Source organism: Oreochromis aureus, linkage group 22 (assembly GCF_013358895.1).
Source record: "Oreochromis aureus strain Israel breed Guangdong linkage group 22, ZZ_aureus, whole genome shotgun sequence".
NCBI classification, from domain to species: Eukaryota; Metazoa; Chordata; class Actinopteri; order Cichliformes; family Cichlidae; genus Oreochromis; species Oreochromis aureus.
In genome coordinates, this window is record NC_052962.1 from 15,693,662 (window position 1) to 15,707,866 (window position 14,205).

The 14,205-nt window shown below is 40.3% G+C and overlaps 1 protein-coding gene across 1 annotated transcript in view; it reads left to right on the forward strand.

The window, feature by feature from the left end:
- The first annotated feature begins 7,920 nt into the window (after window positions 1-7,920).
- kcnh8 (potassium voltage-gated channel, subfamily H (eag-related), member 8) overlaps window positions 7,921-14,205 on the forward strand; it is a 57,401-nt gene continuing 51,116 nt past the window's right edge. Inside the window, exon 1 of the mRNA XM_031756093.2 lies at window positions 7,921-7,996. Within this exon, the coding sequence (XP_031611953.2) occupies window positions 7,921-7,996 (76 nt within the window). The remainder of the gene's footprint in view (window positions 7,997-14,205) is intronic.

Here is a 14,205-nt window from a genome sequence, read left to right on the forward strand (position 1 = left end):
TGTGTGTGTGTGTGTGTGTGTGTGTGTGGGGGGGGGGGTGCCTGATGTCAAAAGCCTAATATGAATATGGTGGGACTAAAGTGGGAGATTTGTACCATCTATGTTATTTAATTCTATGATATACTCCTAGGACACTTGTTTGCTTACAGCAGGATAATGGTCCTATACACAGCTCCAAACTATTACAAAATATACAAGAGCAGAAGCAGCTGGCTGTCTTTGTCCAGTGCAGTAGACACAAGAAGGAATGTCCAACATAGTTCATGGATCTCAGTGTCACTGAACTATTGTGGAAACAAGCTGACCACATGGCCTGTCAGAAGTGTGAGTGAAAAGCATAACCAGATTACCTCCATAAGCTTACATCTAGTGTCAAAGGTCATTCAGGCTCTGATGCTGCAAAATCTGATGAAAAGACAAAATGATTGTTTTACTTTGAAAACAAACTTTGCTTACATCTTTGCTTATTTACTATCAATGTTACAGTTTATTTGATGAATCTGAGCATAAGCTCTCATGTCATTCTCTGAACTTATGAGGCGTTATGTATTTGGCAGCTGTAATTATCAGTTATTAATTAAGATCGCACTTAGAAAAAAATGACAGCTGGGATAGACTGCATGACCCTAAATTGGATAAGCAGTTAATAAACTGGATGGAGGGAGAAAAATATGATCAGATGATAAAATTCAGCATATTGCTAAAAGTTCTATTTTTGAGCTGTTTGTTTTTGACTCTGTTACAAATGACCAGTGTCTAGTTTGGGCCCCTTAAATGTATCAACAGATGCTTGTGTGTTGCTATCTTACATGTCCTTGGAGTAAACAACTAGCTACACTTTGATCGACTCAAACATGGCAATCTTTATTGAATTTTTGCTCACATTAAAAGTTTGATGATATAATGTAGAATTACATGTATGTCCGGGGCAATTTTCTGCACAACCAAGTGTTTTTGTGTCTAAAATTCCTGTTTTGAATGCAGGGCTTTCTCTTGCAATGGGTTTGGGCTGTGAGTTTCTGGTAATATTACTTCATTCTTATTCAGCCACTGTCGTTATCATTTGCTCTAATATGAAACATCTTTACCCAGAAAAAATCTCTCTGCAAACATATTAGATGGCCATACTATAATCTTATCTCTAACATTGTATCATAGCTTGGCTTTAAGGCAGCTGTCTCTCCTCAGGTCTCTCCTGATCTGGGGCGTGTGCAGGCTCCTCAGTCTGTTAATGTACCAGCATGGGTATCAAACACTGCCTGAAAAAAACATAGCCTTGGGTTAAGGTGGCTTTGTTAAATGTATACAAATCAGAAAGTCTCTGAAAAAAAGGTTTGAATTTAGGAGCCTCCAGGTTCCAGATTAAATTGTGAGCTCAGGATCAGATGCGAGATGCTGCCCTACTTACTTGCTTGATTGAAAAATTGATTTGTTTTGTGGGAATAATGGAAACAAAGGACAAGACAGAAAGGACAAAAGATAGGAAGTGTAAGTACTGGTTAGAAGAGGGAATGCAGGTGTGATGTGTCATGTGACATTTCTGTAATTGCTTGTATTATTAGATCCCGTGCAGTGTTGATTGTGAGTGAGGACACCAGTATTGCTCTGTGGAAACGTGGCTTTGTACATATTTCATGTAAAATAGCCTGCTGCAAAGGTGTGTGTGTTTCTTCATTAGGCGTGCCTGCACCAGCGTATAGCAAAAAACGTGAAGTTGAAATGCTAGCATCGTGTTGCTTTAATGCCGCAAGGGAATCTTCAGCATAAATGCATGACTGTACATTATACAAGCACAAGGTCAGATCTGATTAGGGTCCAAGTGTTTATACCAAAATAACACACAGAGACTCAGAGCTGGAGCTGAGATTACTGTAAAACAGCACAAATGCATATAGGCATAAAATGATCTTCATTACAGTTCTTATTATTGTGCACTATTCAAACATCTTAAATTCACTTGTAATTGGTGCATATTAATGGGTTTGTGTGCATTTTTAAACCAACATCCCTATCAATCTGAGGGATTAATAAAACGTAACTTTGGCGCCCCCTAGCGGTGTTATCTGACTTAGGGAAAGGTGGCTGGAAGAAATCTATCCATTGCACCAAATTTTGACAAGGGTTGTCTAATGTTTTCTGCAACACAAATACACATTGCCCCCCTACCTCCATGTCCACAGACATCCTGACATGCCATTTCAGGTGTAATGAATAATGTAAACAAAGCCTCAGTCCCAGTAATCAATAACAATGACCCAGTGTGCAGCACTCCGGCACTGACACGTCCAAATGAGAGCCATTTAAAACGTTACACCTGAGCTAAGAAAATATCTGCTGTAAGAGAGGTTTATTTATGTCACCTCATGCAGTAGATTAATAATAAAGTTAGGTGTAAAGTTGCCGTGTTTGCAATCATTAAAAACAATTTGGACAGATGGGAGGTGGTGTGGAGGGAAATACTTTTTTTTTTTCCCTTTGGGGTAAGGTAAATGTTATAAAAAGCATTGCAATAGCTCTGCAAGTAAACTGTTTTTCTTTAATATCCCAAATAATTTTTCTCTAGTGCCTTAAGTGTTGTCACAGCTACAGTGATTGATTGATAATTATGCGGAAGCTTAATTGGCTCTAATCTTTGGAGGTTTAATAACATTTCTGGTGAGGTAACACCGGAATCCACAGCGACTCACTTTGGCTCGACTGTCACTTTGCTATGAACTTAACTGTGAGGCGCACACACACGCACGTAAGATGTGTATTTGGTGCAGTGATTAGGATTAAACGATGCATTAAGCATTTAATTACTCAGGTGGAGCATCGCAGTGTGTTGGCTGTCTGTTTTAATTTTATTAGCTGACACATTTATGGAAGAAGCTCTGTGTGCTTAACTACTTGGCTCCGGCTCACCTCGGGGACATGACTCACATATTTCTTTATGTGGATCCTGAATGCATTTGTTTGAATGCGCGTACAGTTCGTAAGCTTGTTTGAAGACACAGAGGAGACATATGATTCACATCTCGATGGGCCTGGGAGCGCCTGATGACTACACGTTTTCCACATGACATAAACACTAAAACAGCTGCTTCACTTTTGGGAAGGAGCTGAGTAGGAGGCACTGTTTTTGACTTTTGCTGTTTAGGCCCATGCTGTAGCACTGTTGGTAATGGGATTGACCTAGAATGGAGTTTAGTTATGGCTTTCGTTGAACGTGTGTGTATTTGTAGGTTCATGAACTTACTAATAGTTTCGTTGTATTTTTTAGAGGTATCTTGTACTTGCAGCGTGAACCTTGAAATTGAAAACTTGGATGTAGTCCTATTTCTTGATTTACATACTGGAGAAAATAAGGATTTGCAAATAGGGATTTTATTACGCGAGGCAGTTTCTTAAACATTCCTGCCCAACTTTTTAGTTGCAGGTGATGTCTCTTACTGTTAGCCAATATCTCAGTAACTCAGCTCCTTAGGAACACCGTGAGCTTATGCTGAAATAAACTGCTTTTTATAATGAATGTTTCCTGTTGAGGAAAGGTTTGCATTTTAGAAGATATAATCATATGGAAAAGAAGCACATCATGAGGAAAATAACTATTTGAACAATATCCAAACAGTTGAAGCATTTGATGAACACAGAAATAACTTCACAAGTTGCTTCTGGTTAGCATTCTTGTGAAAGGTTATATGAAAAAGTGAAAAAAGCAAGGAAAAGAGTTTAAATAAGAGATTAAATAATTTAAAAGAATGGAAGTTGGTCAGAGCTCCTGTAACTGGCAGCCTCTCCCGTGGCGCCATCTTTTGTGTGTCTGAGGTTGTAGTCTGTAGCATGGGGGCCCCACAAGGAACAGTACTCGCCCCTTTCCTCTTGACCCTGTACATTGCAGACTTCAGTTATAACACAGACACTTGCCTTTTCCAGAAGTTCTCAGACGACACCGCCATTGTTGGTTGGGTGTCGGAGGGAAACGAACTGGAATACAGGGGGGTCATCAATGACTTCGTCAGCTGGTGTGACCAGAACCATCTTCGCATCAATGCCAGCAAGATGAAGGAGCTGGTGATTGACTTCAGCAAGAAGCCACCCCCTATTACACCAGTGAACATCCAATGTTTGGACATTGAAACAGTGGAGGAGTACAAATACCTGGGTGTTCACCTCAATAACAAACTGGACTGGTCCACAAACACAAATGCACTTTACAAAAAGTGTCTAAGTCGTCTCCACCTGCTACGGCGGCTGAGATCCTTTGGGGTGAACAGGACACTCTTAAGGACATTTTACAACACTTTGGTGGCGTCTGCTATTTTCTATGCTGTGGTCTGCTGGAGTGGTGGAATGGCAGAGAGGGACAGGGGGAAACTCAACAAACTGGTCAAGAGGGCCAGCTCTGTCCTGGACTGTCCACTGAAGTCCATTGAGCAGGTTGGGGAGGAGAGGATGTTGTCTAAGCTAACATCCATCATGGACAACACCTCCCACCCCCTGCATGAGACTGTACGAGCACTGAGCAGCTCGTTCAGCAGTAGACTTTTACACCCACAGTGTAGGAAGGAGCGCTACCGTAGGTCATTGTTACCAGCAGCTGTCAGACTCTATAATGCAGCTTAACATTCTTTTGGTCATCTTACTCAGCAGCTTGTTTGTTTACTGTACATTTTATACATAGCTCTGTAGATTTTATACATAACCCTGTACATTTTATACATATCTCCATACAATTTTTCAGTTTTTCTATACATCTGTACATCTATCTGTACATTGTTACCTGTATATACCTTTATATACAACTTCGGTTGCTTATGTTTATAGGACCACCTTGTGTCTTCCTTTTATATTTTAATTTTCCCTTGCTTTAAGAGGTCTGTAACACCGAAATTTCTCATCCGTGGGATAATAGAGGTTTATTCTATTCTATTCTATTCTATTCTATTCTATTCTATTCTATTCTATTCTATTCTATTATCTTTTATTTATTTATTTATTTTCTTTTTTTTCTTGGGCTTCAGGAAAGTATTTACAGGTGTCCTACTCCCATCCATCCATCCATCCATCCATCCTCTTCCGCTTATCCTTATCAGGGTTTCCGCAGGACGAGGGAGGGGGATAACAACAAGCAGTGTGGTGGTTTATGTTGTAAGGACAACCCCATTTCCATCAAGTTCCCCCGATCACTAGAGTCAAAACATCAGAACACAGAGTGGTGATGAGAACCCGCACGAACCCAGAAACCACAAGTGCCCATAGCCAACAGCAAAGATCAAGCCCAGCAGCACAGAATGACCTCGCATTATGATCTTTTAAACAGTATATAACAGTACATGGATTTAAGAAAAAAGGCAGATTTTAATTAGAAAAGTGATTAATGATGTGGAAAAAGTACTAATTTTACTTCTTTAGAACCATAAAATTAGGAATTGGGCTTGCAGATTAAGTACCAACAAATAGAAACTCGTAGGGAAAGTGGAAACTGTCTAATTTAGTACTCTGCCAGTTCTGGAGCTGTCTTACTTCTGAAGTGCGCCGTGTCATCAGGGTCTAAGAAGCTCTCCCAGGTCTTTAGAAAAAGATTGAGGATGCATATGAGTCTGGTAGTCTGTGGAAAAAAGAACATCAAATCATTCCACTGCAAGAAAATCATCTACAAGCGGCAGTGATTTCTAATGACTGTCAGTTTCTCCGTGACCTACCGCTTCAGAAAATTCCGCCTAAGAACAAAACTGTTTAATGCACAAAGAAGTCTCCATGATCTGTCGCTACTGTTGTTGTCAAAACCAAATCTGAGCTGCATGGGAGTCCTATCAGGAAAAAGCATTTGCTTTCTATAAAGAGCATTAGAGCAAAGGTACACTTTACCACTGAACATACCAGCTTTTTTTTTTTTTTTTTTTTGGAATAACACATCCTGGATCAGTGAATAAGCGATATCACTGTTTGGCCACAATAACAACACACATATTTGCTGCAAACTAAAAACAGCTTTTTCAGAGAGAGCCTCATATCAGCTGGGAAACACAACGGTGGATATGTTTGGTTTGAGGCTTCCTTGTTGCCTCAGGGCTGGGCAGTGTGCTGCTATTGATTCAACTATGAATTGTGTATCATATCAAAGAATTTAAAGATGTGAGCCCATCTGTCCAAAATTTGAAGCAGAATCAGAAGTGGGCCTCTCTACAACATAAGCACAGGAGGAAATCCACTAAAGAGTGCCTCAGAAAGACTAAAGAGTGTAGTCCACGTTTGAATCCTATTAAAATAAATGTTAAATGGATTTGTACTTAATAGCAGGTGTTAATACAAGCCTCATTCCCCAAATCACACACATATAGATTCATACTAGTGCTTTTTTCCATACCTAGGAAGCAAATGTCTGACTTCCTGTTGGTAGATGACTCACTATACCTCCTGACCACGGCCATGTTAAACAATCATATAAACATATAAATGAAAACCTCAAACATCTTGCAACAGAAGGATATTTTGTCATTTCTGCTGCCCTCTTGGTTATGGTCTCTCTTAGAAAAGAGATTTTATCTAATGAAGCTTTTAGCTGGAAAAATGCATGATACACTAAGGAGTGGTCCGCTGTAGCCATAAGAAGGATGCTTGTCCAGATGCCTCAAAAACTAAAAAAAAACATTTTCATGGGATGTTACTTTTGAAATCATTCGACCGTACTGTTATGACATAGATAAAACTGAGTCTTGCCGTTATAGCTTCTTAAATTTTCTTTTCATTGTACGTCTCACTTAATGGTTTATGTGATTTTTTACACATAGACATAGACTTTATTGACCCCACATTGGGAAAATTCACACATTACAGCAGCACAAGGGTCAGCAAGAAGAAGGGAATGAGAAATATATGAGAAAAAAATAGAAAAATAAGTACGTAAGAAAAAATAGTGGACGAATAATAAAAGCCTCGAAACTATACCAGTATTTTCTACTATTTACAAATGGTTACTATATACAGTAAATACACTCAGATTATTTTTTTCTTATGTACATAAAGTGCAGTGTGAGTAATGTTGTATACACATACCTATATAAGAAACTGTAACTAGTTAAGGAGCATTTATGTGCTGCACATTTACAGGCTTTATGGAGATCTGTATCTTACCATCCACAGGATGGCGATGTAGCACAGCGGATCCGTTCTGCGCAGCGCTGTTGTGAAGCTCATTGCAGACTTCAGCCCGTCTCGCCGTGTCTTCCATGCAGGCCGTACCTTGACCCTACCACCAGATGTCGCTAAAAACAGTGCGGACACGCTGCCAACACAACTACGTGAATGAGTCGTGCACCTACTTAAGTGACTTATTTGCAGTCTGCATAACTGATGTAGTTTATTGGCTTTATTTTAATACCGCGGTGTCCTTAAGCAGAGCACACTGAGCAACAGCATAAGAGAAATTCACGACTCACTTGAGTGACGCGCTAAGTGGGAGAAAACTAATTAAAAAAGCTGTAAATCAAAATTTCAATAAAAGTTCAGGAGTCAGCTGTTTCTCTGTGCTGTGATGTCACCGGGTCTCCACGCCGAGAAACTATCAGATTTGCGGCTTTAATCACAGCTGTTGAGAATGCTCGTCTCTCACCGCTGCACGCTGTGGATAGATGGTTGGCTCCAACCGACATAATAATGGAATCGCTGACAGGGAGTGTCACCCTGTCCCTCGCTGTTACCTGAGCAGCACCTGTGGTCTCCCTCTTCTCCTGTCCTTAACACACGCAACAGACGCACGGGTGAGCGCATCACGTGCGCTCCCCACCAGCTAGGGGCTTTTGCGTTGTGCTGAGTTGACTGGATAGCTGCTCGGTCATATAGCCATCAGTACCTTCGATGGGAGCACCTCAAGCGTTTGGACGACTTGCACCATCTCTTCAGTAACTTTGATGGGGAATTCGACATTAAGCAGGGAAAATGCCTGTGATGAAGGGATTATTAGCGCCGCAGAACACGTTTCTGGACACTATAGCCACTCGGTTTGATGGCACTCGTAAGTTTGCTTTTTAATCTCCACATATTTTAAATCATTGACTCATTTAAGGATGGGTAATAGTTTGCGATTTAAGTTCCTTTTTTTTTCCTTCTTTATTTTTGGCTGGCTTGGATTCTCCAGAGAATAAGCTTGACAAAGCAGGCTGATCCAAAACGCCCAACACCTGTAATAGAGAGAATAGGGAGTTGTCAGTGCCTTTCAGTATGATTGCATGCTCGCTGTCCTCGATACAGATAGCGACATTAGATCACCAGGTATTTCAGATTTCCTTCTATTTCTTTTTTCCTTGTCCAAAGAGAGACTTCACTAAAGTTCAAGGTAATCCAAAATTGTTTCCAGTATCAAAAGCAGACAGCGCTGAGGCTTTCAGCACCACAGACAGCGACAAAGGTCCACTCCCAGCTTACAGTACAGCTTCTCGCCAGGCATTTGGGCAGCAAGCACACAACTTGCAACCAGTGTTAATATTTGTGTTTTTGAAAAAACAAAACAAAAAACACAGCCCAACTTTCTATGGCTTTCCATTCTTTTATCTTTACAGTGAAGTTAACCTTTATTATCTGGCTAAATCCTGCAGACGCCGACTGCAGTCGTTCCTCCCGCCGGTCTGAAAGCAGCGGTCACATTTATCAAAGTTAATTGGTCGACGGCGACATTACAGCAAGTCCTTCCCCAGGCAGAAGCCCACACAGACGTTTCTTCAACTTTACTCTGAACTCTCGCTTCCTCTCTCAATAATAACCATGAGGATTCCTAAACACCAAGCACCGTATTTCACAACTATCTCGTGTTTCTCCTTGAGGATTCTTTTTTATTTTATTTTATTTTTTCAGGAATCATCAGCTGCTCAAACAGAATCAATCCATCTGCACTGCTCTACTCTCATTTTCCATTCAGCTTTGTTTCAGCTCTGTTTCTGTTTGTTTTGGGCAACTGCTCATGCCCTTAGGCGTGGATTATTATGGACTTTGTGGCTGAATTTTCCCGTCTTTGCTCTTTAATACAAATCGTTATATTGTAGAGTAAACAGGAATGAACAAAGGCAATGCTATATGTTGATCATTTTCTTTAAAAACACACTCACGAACAGTAGCTTTTTGTGTGATTGGTGATTCAAATTTAAATTTACGAGAAATTGTCATGACAACCTGTTAAAAACTCACTTCTGTCTGTTCTTTCTGTGCCAGTACTTGCCACATTTTATTACATCACAGTGCTTCCTACATTTAGGGCTGATTCAAGCTCCAGTTTAATATATTAGCTCATTGGTATGTGTGCTCTTTGGGATGTTATACCTTTCCTGTAGCTTGTTCACTTGGAGAATAGCAATAATAACCAGAGACATTTATCATTATTTCTGTCCAAATATCTGCTGGTTGACGACCAGTAAAGGAACACAAAGGAACACAATAACTATTACGCTGCCTTGGCAGGAGGGCGTCCTAACAAAGGGGAATTGGGGTTGTACTGTACCTGTAGCACAAGCAGTTTGTCAAGCTCCTGAGAATGAACTGCTGTCCTTGAGTTGGTGAAGTAAAGGAAATTAATGTTGGATTTGAACTGCAAGACGGGGCAGACTGGAGGTAGCAGAGCCTGACGGGACAAATTAGCTATGATGGCCTGGCCAGGAGCAAATATAAGGGAAGAGCTAGTTTCACTGCTATGCGATCTCCTATCATATCAACCAAAGCCAAGAGCAGGTCAGACCTTTAAACAGTGATAAATGACTGAAAGCAATAGTGGAAAACTCTTTAAAAGGTGATCTGATTTGTTCTTGGAAAAATATTTTTACATTTAATGGTGGTCATTTAAATCAATTTAACTTTTTTCCTGGACAGTAATATTAACTTCTATATTCCAGCCAACTGTTATCTGAATTAACTGAGCTTGCCCTTTCACAACCAGAGTCTACAGAGAACTGGAAACACTCAGAATTAATTCTATTAACAGCTCTGAGAAAACAGATAATGCCTGTTCAGATGAGCTGTTCAAATGGGGATATAAAATGTTAAATTCAGATTACTCTAAATGCTTCATTCCAGACAATTTTTTCCACTCTTGGCCTGTATGATGTCACTGAGAGGAGTGACATGAAATACTATCACAGGGGCAAAGCTTTGGCTGTGAAGAAGTCCCATCCACCTGCCGTTGAACTCTTCCGTTTGCAAGAGGCAGCCAGTCAGAAAAGGTTTGGCTTAAATAGTAAAGGCAGGGAAAACAAAGACAGAGTATAAGATAAATAAGGATTATTATGAACCATGAATTATGCAAATCTACTCTTGTTTGTTCCAGGAATAAAAATGTGCAGGTAGAAATTAGCATAATGTGTTTACTGTAAGTATTTAAAGCATTTTATTACATTTGGATGAAATTGGTTCACTTCTTACTATGGTAACTCATATTATTACCTTCTCTGCAGCAGGTTATGCTCTAGGTTAGAGATCAACAGGTATGAAATCACTGTCCAGTGATCCTGTAGCTTGGGAGGTAGGATACAGGTCAGGTCATGTACTAATTAGTAGGTTGGCGGTTTGACAACTGACTGCTCCAGCCCACATGCCAAATATCCTTCAGCAAGATACTAACCCCAAGTTGCTCTCCGATGTTTCCATCAGAGTGTGAATGTAAGATACAATCCACTTCAGCATTATAAAAGCTGCTTGTGTTAATGGGTGAAGGAGGCATGTTGTATAAAGCCCTTTGAGTGCTCAGATAGAGTAGAAAAGTGCTATATAAGAACCAGTCCATTTACCAGTTCTTTGGAAAATAACGTCACCATTCCTGGAAGATCGCTTGAAACTCTGTGCATGGACAGCAGGACGGTCTAGATTTTTAATAGCATCTAAAGTCTTTGTGTTTCTTAGATAGTATCAGTAATTAAAACAGATTCTTAGACACAACTTTATTCCATGTTTTTTTTTTCTTGTTGGCTACAATCTTCCAAAGTTTTAGTTTTTTATGAGCATTAATAGATGATCCTAGCAATAATAAATGATACTAACAAGTCTGTTAACTTCCACAGTCAGCATTTTTCTTGGGTTTCTTTTCTGGCTTCAGATAGGCTAAACTTTATTAATATAGTAGCTCTTCTGCAGTCTTGCTGACCAAACCATTCACAGCACTCACACATTCATACACTTTTAATACTGAACTACTATACAGTGCTTTCTCTCTCACACTCACACACACTCACAGCTTTGTCTGCATGTGTTGCTTTCAGTCTGCACTGTTTTTTTTTAACATGTTTATATTTTTATAACGGTTTTATTTTTATTTGTAAAGTCAGCCTCTGTGCTGCCAGTACACTTCTCCATGTTTGTGATTGGTCAGATGTTGCCACTCCTTCAGATGAACACGCTGGGGAAGCCCTGGGTTATGTTAGCGAGCTGATCACCAGTTAGACTAAATGTATCCAGATAATGGAAAGATATCCCTCGATATGATGAACTCTCTTTTTAGTACAGCGCTCATCACTGTTATTTTTGGTCTGTTTGCCCATGCTGTGATTAAAATAACAGAATATGGCTGTGGCTTATGCTGTGATACCTTCTGTCATCACTACAACCTTACACCATCCAGGTGACTAATCTTACCACCTGTCCAGCACTGGTAATTAATTATTGTGGGGAGTAGAGTATAGATTTAGTAATAATTTAAAAAGACAAATCTCCAAAACTTAATGTGAGAAATTCTAATCATTCAACATCCAAAACTCATTCTTCATATGGCATAAGATTCATTTCTATTATTTTAGTTATCTTAACTACATTTATCTAAACAGCAGTCACTTAATATATCAATGCTAATGGTAAGGCGGCCTCATCATCAAAAACACAATACTTGCTGGCTTGGCTCTGCAATCTAATGCTGGCCCTCCTTTCGTAAGGAGACCATATTGGGGTGTCCTGCTTCCAAGTTAAGCAGAAGGTCTGGTTGCCTCACAGAGTGTCGCCTTCTTCCCGTGCAGCACTGTTCTTCCAGATTGCTATTTCCTAGCTCTCAGCACAGACTAGTTCCACCTCCACTAGGCACGTAATTACTGTCACGATCGCTGGTGCCAAGACTTGAAACAGCTGTGTGTTGAGTTGGAACACAACGCCAGTCGTAATGTTTAAGCGTGCATGTGAATGAAAGGGAGAGCGAGAGAGAGAGAAGGATAGAGAGCATGTGTTTAAAAGGAAACAAAGGGAGACCGGAGAGCAAGAAGAAGCAGGAGAGTATGCTACATTTTCTGCATTCGGCTGCTTTGTGTCACCGAACTGCCCGTGTGTAGTTCCTGCTCAACTGCCTTTGAACGTGAAGGAAGTAAAACAGAAGTTTCCTCCCTGCTGATTAACTTTCTTTAAGCGCAGCACACCTAATTACGTGCTTAAGAAGTGGCTGAGGGATCCATATTGTGATTACTACTCGCTGCAAGGTGAATGTTAAAAGAGCCTACTGGAGTTTCTTACACAATGAAGAAAGCTGCCTCCAGTGAGCTGAGTTTATACTGTTGGTGTCTCTACGGCTTTGTCTGAACAGCAACCCCGTGACCTGCAAGAAGACAGAGGAAGCTAATTACCGAGTATAAAAGACCACAGACCGCACACTGACGCACATACAGTATGTTTGAGGAAGGTTTATTAAAGCGAGGAAAGCCTGGACTGTGTGTTGGAATTAACCAAGATTGTATATGTCATATAGTAACAGAAACAAGAGCAAGACTTTAACTTCTCTTAACAGATGCTTATTAATAGATGCAAACTTGTGAAAAAGGCAGCTCCGATATTGTCCTCGGTCAGAGAACGGCTGTGAAAGAAATAATGAGCGCAGTTATGAGACTGTGAGGGAGTAATCAATCATCATTGACTGTTGTGCTGCAGGGTGCAGAGGGGCCCTCACTTATTTGGCAGTGGATTGCCACTACTGTTCCAATTTTCTCCAAAGCCCACTTAATATTGAGACTCTTACATTTTAGGGCAAACAAAACAAAAAGTAATGGTGCTGTGCTGCATGCTAGGGAGCTCTAAAAAATCCATCATGTTAAAAAGACAGCTGCCTGTTCACACATCCACCAGAAACAAAGAGGCGCTGGCTCTCATTTAAAGTCTTGTTTGTGGCCAAGCGATGCATCTGTAACTAGGTCTGTTATTCACTTTCTTAGCTTAGCTCTAGCTGAAAACGACTAAAGTAAAGATTATTGTGTTTACCCACACAGGGTTTGGTGTGCACACTTAAACGCAGGATCCATTAGTCATATTCTAAAATATCCTCTCTCTGATCTGAAGGTGGAATAAGGCCATTCAGACCAAAAGGGTGGAGTTTCTAAACTTCCTGGGTATGTCTAGTGTCTTGGAGTGGTGGGGAAACATCGTTACAGCACAGTATCTCGATATTTTGCGTCGCAATCGCTCTCAGAGAGATTGTCTTCTGATTTATGAATGTAGACATACCTACATGTTGCCATCAGTCTGAGTGAGTCTTTGTCAATGAGCACAACTTGAGGGGACTCGGCTCAACTGAAGCTGTTTCTGTATTATCAGAAACAGATTGCGTGTGATTGCCAACTCCACCCCACTGAATTGCAGCTGAATACCAGACTGATTCGGTTTTATGGCAGATTTTACTGGGAGTGTTGGTGTACTCAACGATCTCATTCCACAGAAAAGTGGGAAAACTTTTGATAAAGTTTGACTTTGAGGACACAATTAGCTTTTTAAAAATGTGATTGGTATGTTATTGCAATAGTCAGCATATTGCAAAATATTAAAAGTCACGACAATATTGCATCGTGAGTGAACTATTGTGATTATATGGTTTCCAGCACGTGACCTAATTTTGGATTACTCCCAGTAAAGCCTCTTCATTCCCCTTCCAGCTGTGCCTTTGCAGTGCGTCAAAACAGAAATCCTTCCACTCAATTTTTATTTAAAGGAAGTTGACAAATTCACAGGGACTAGACTGTGTGGTGACTGATAACTGTGTTGGTGTGACACAGTGTCCCATGCCATAGTTCAGGTCATTTCTGCTGAACATTCTTCATCAGGTGCCTGAGGATGTTGCCATAGAAATCTGCATTGGTGGTTTGAATTTTTGGTGACTTATCCAATAAATGATAAAAAACCACACTCAACAAATCCCTAGCTGCACGGTCGTGACCAGAGACCCAGCTCATCACAAGCAATGATCTTCCAAACAAAAGTTATGCAAGTTTAAAACAGAAGTAT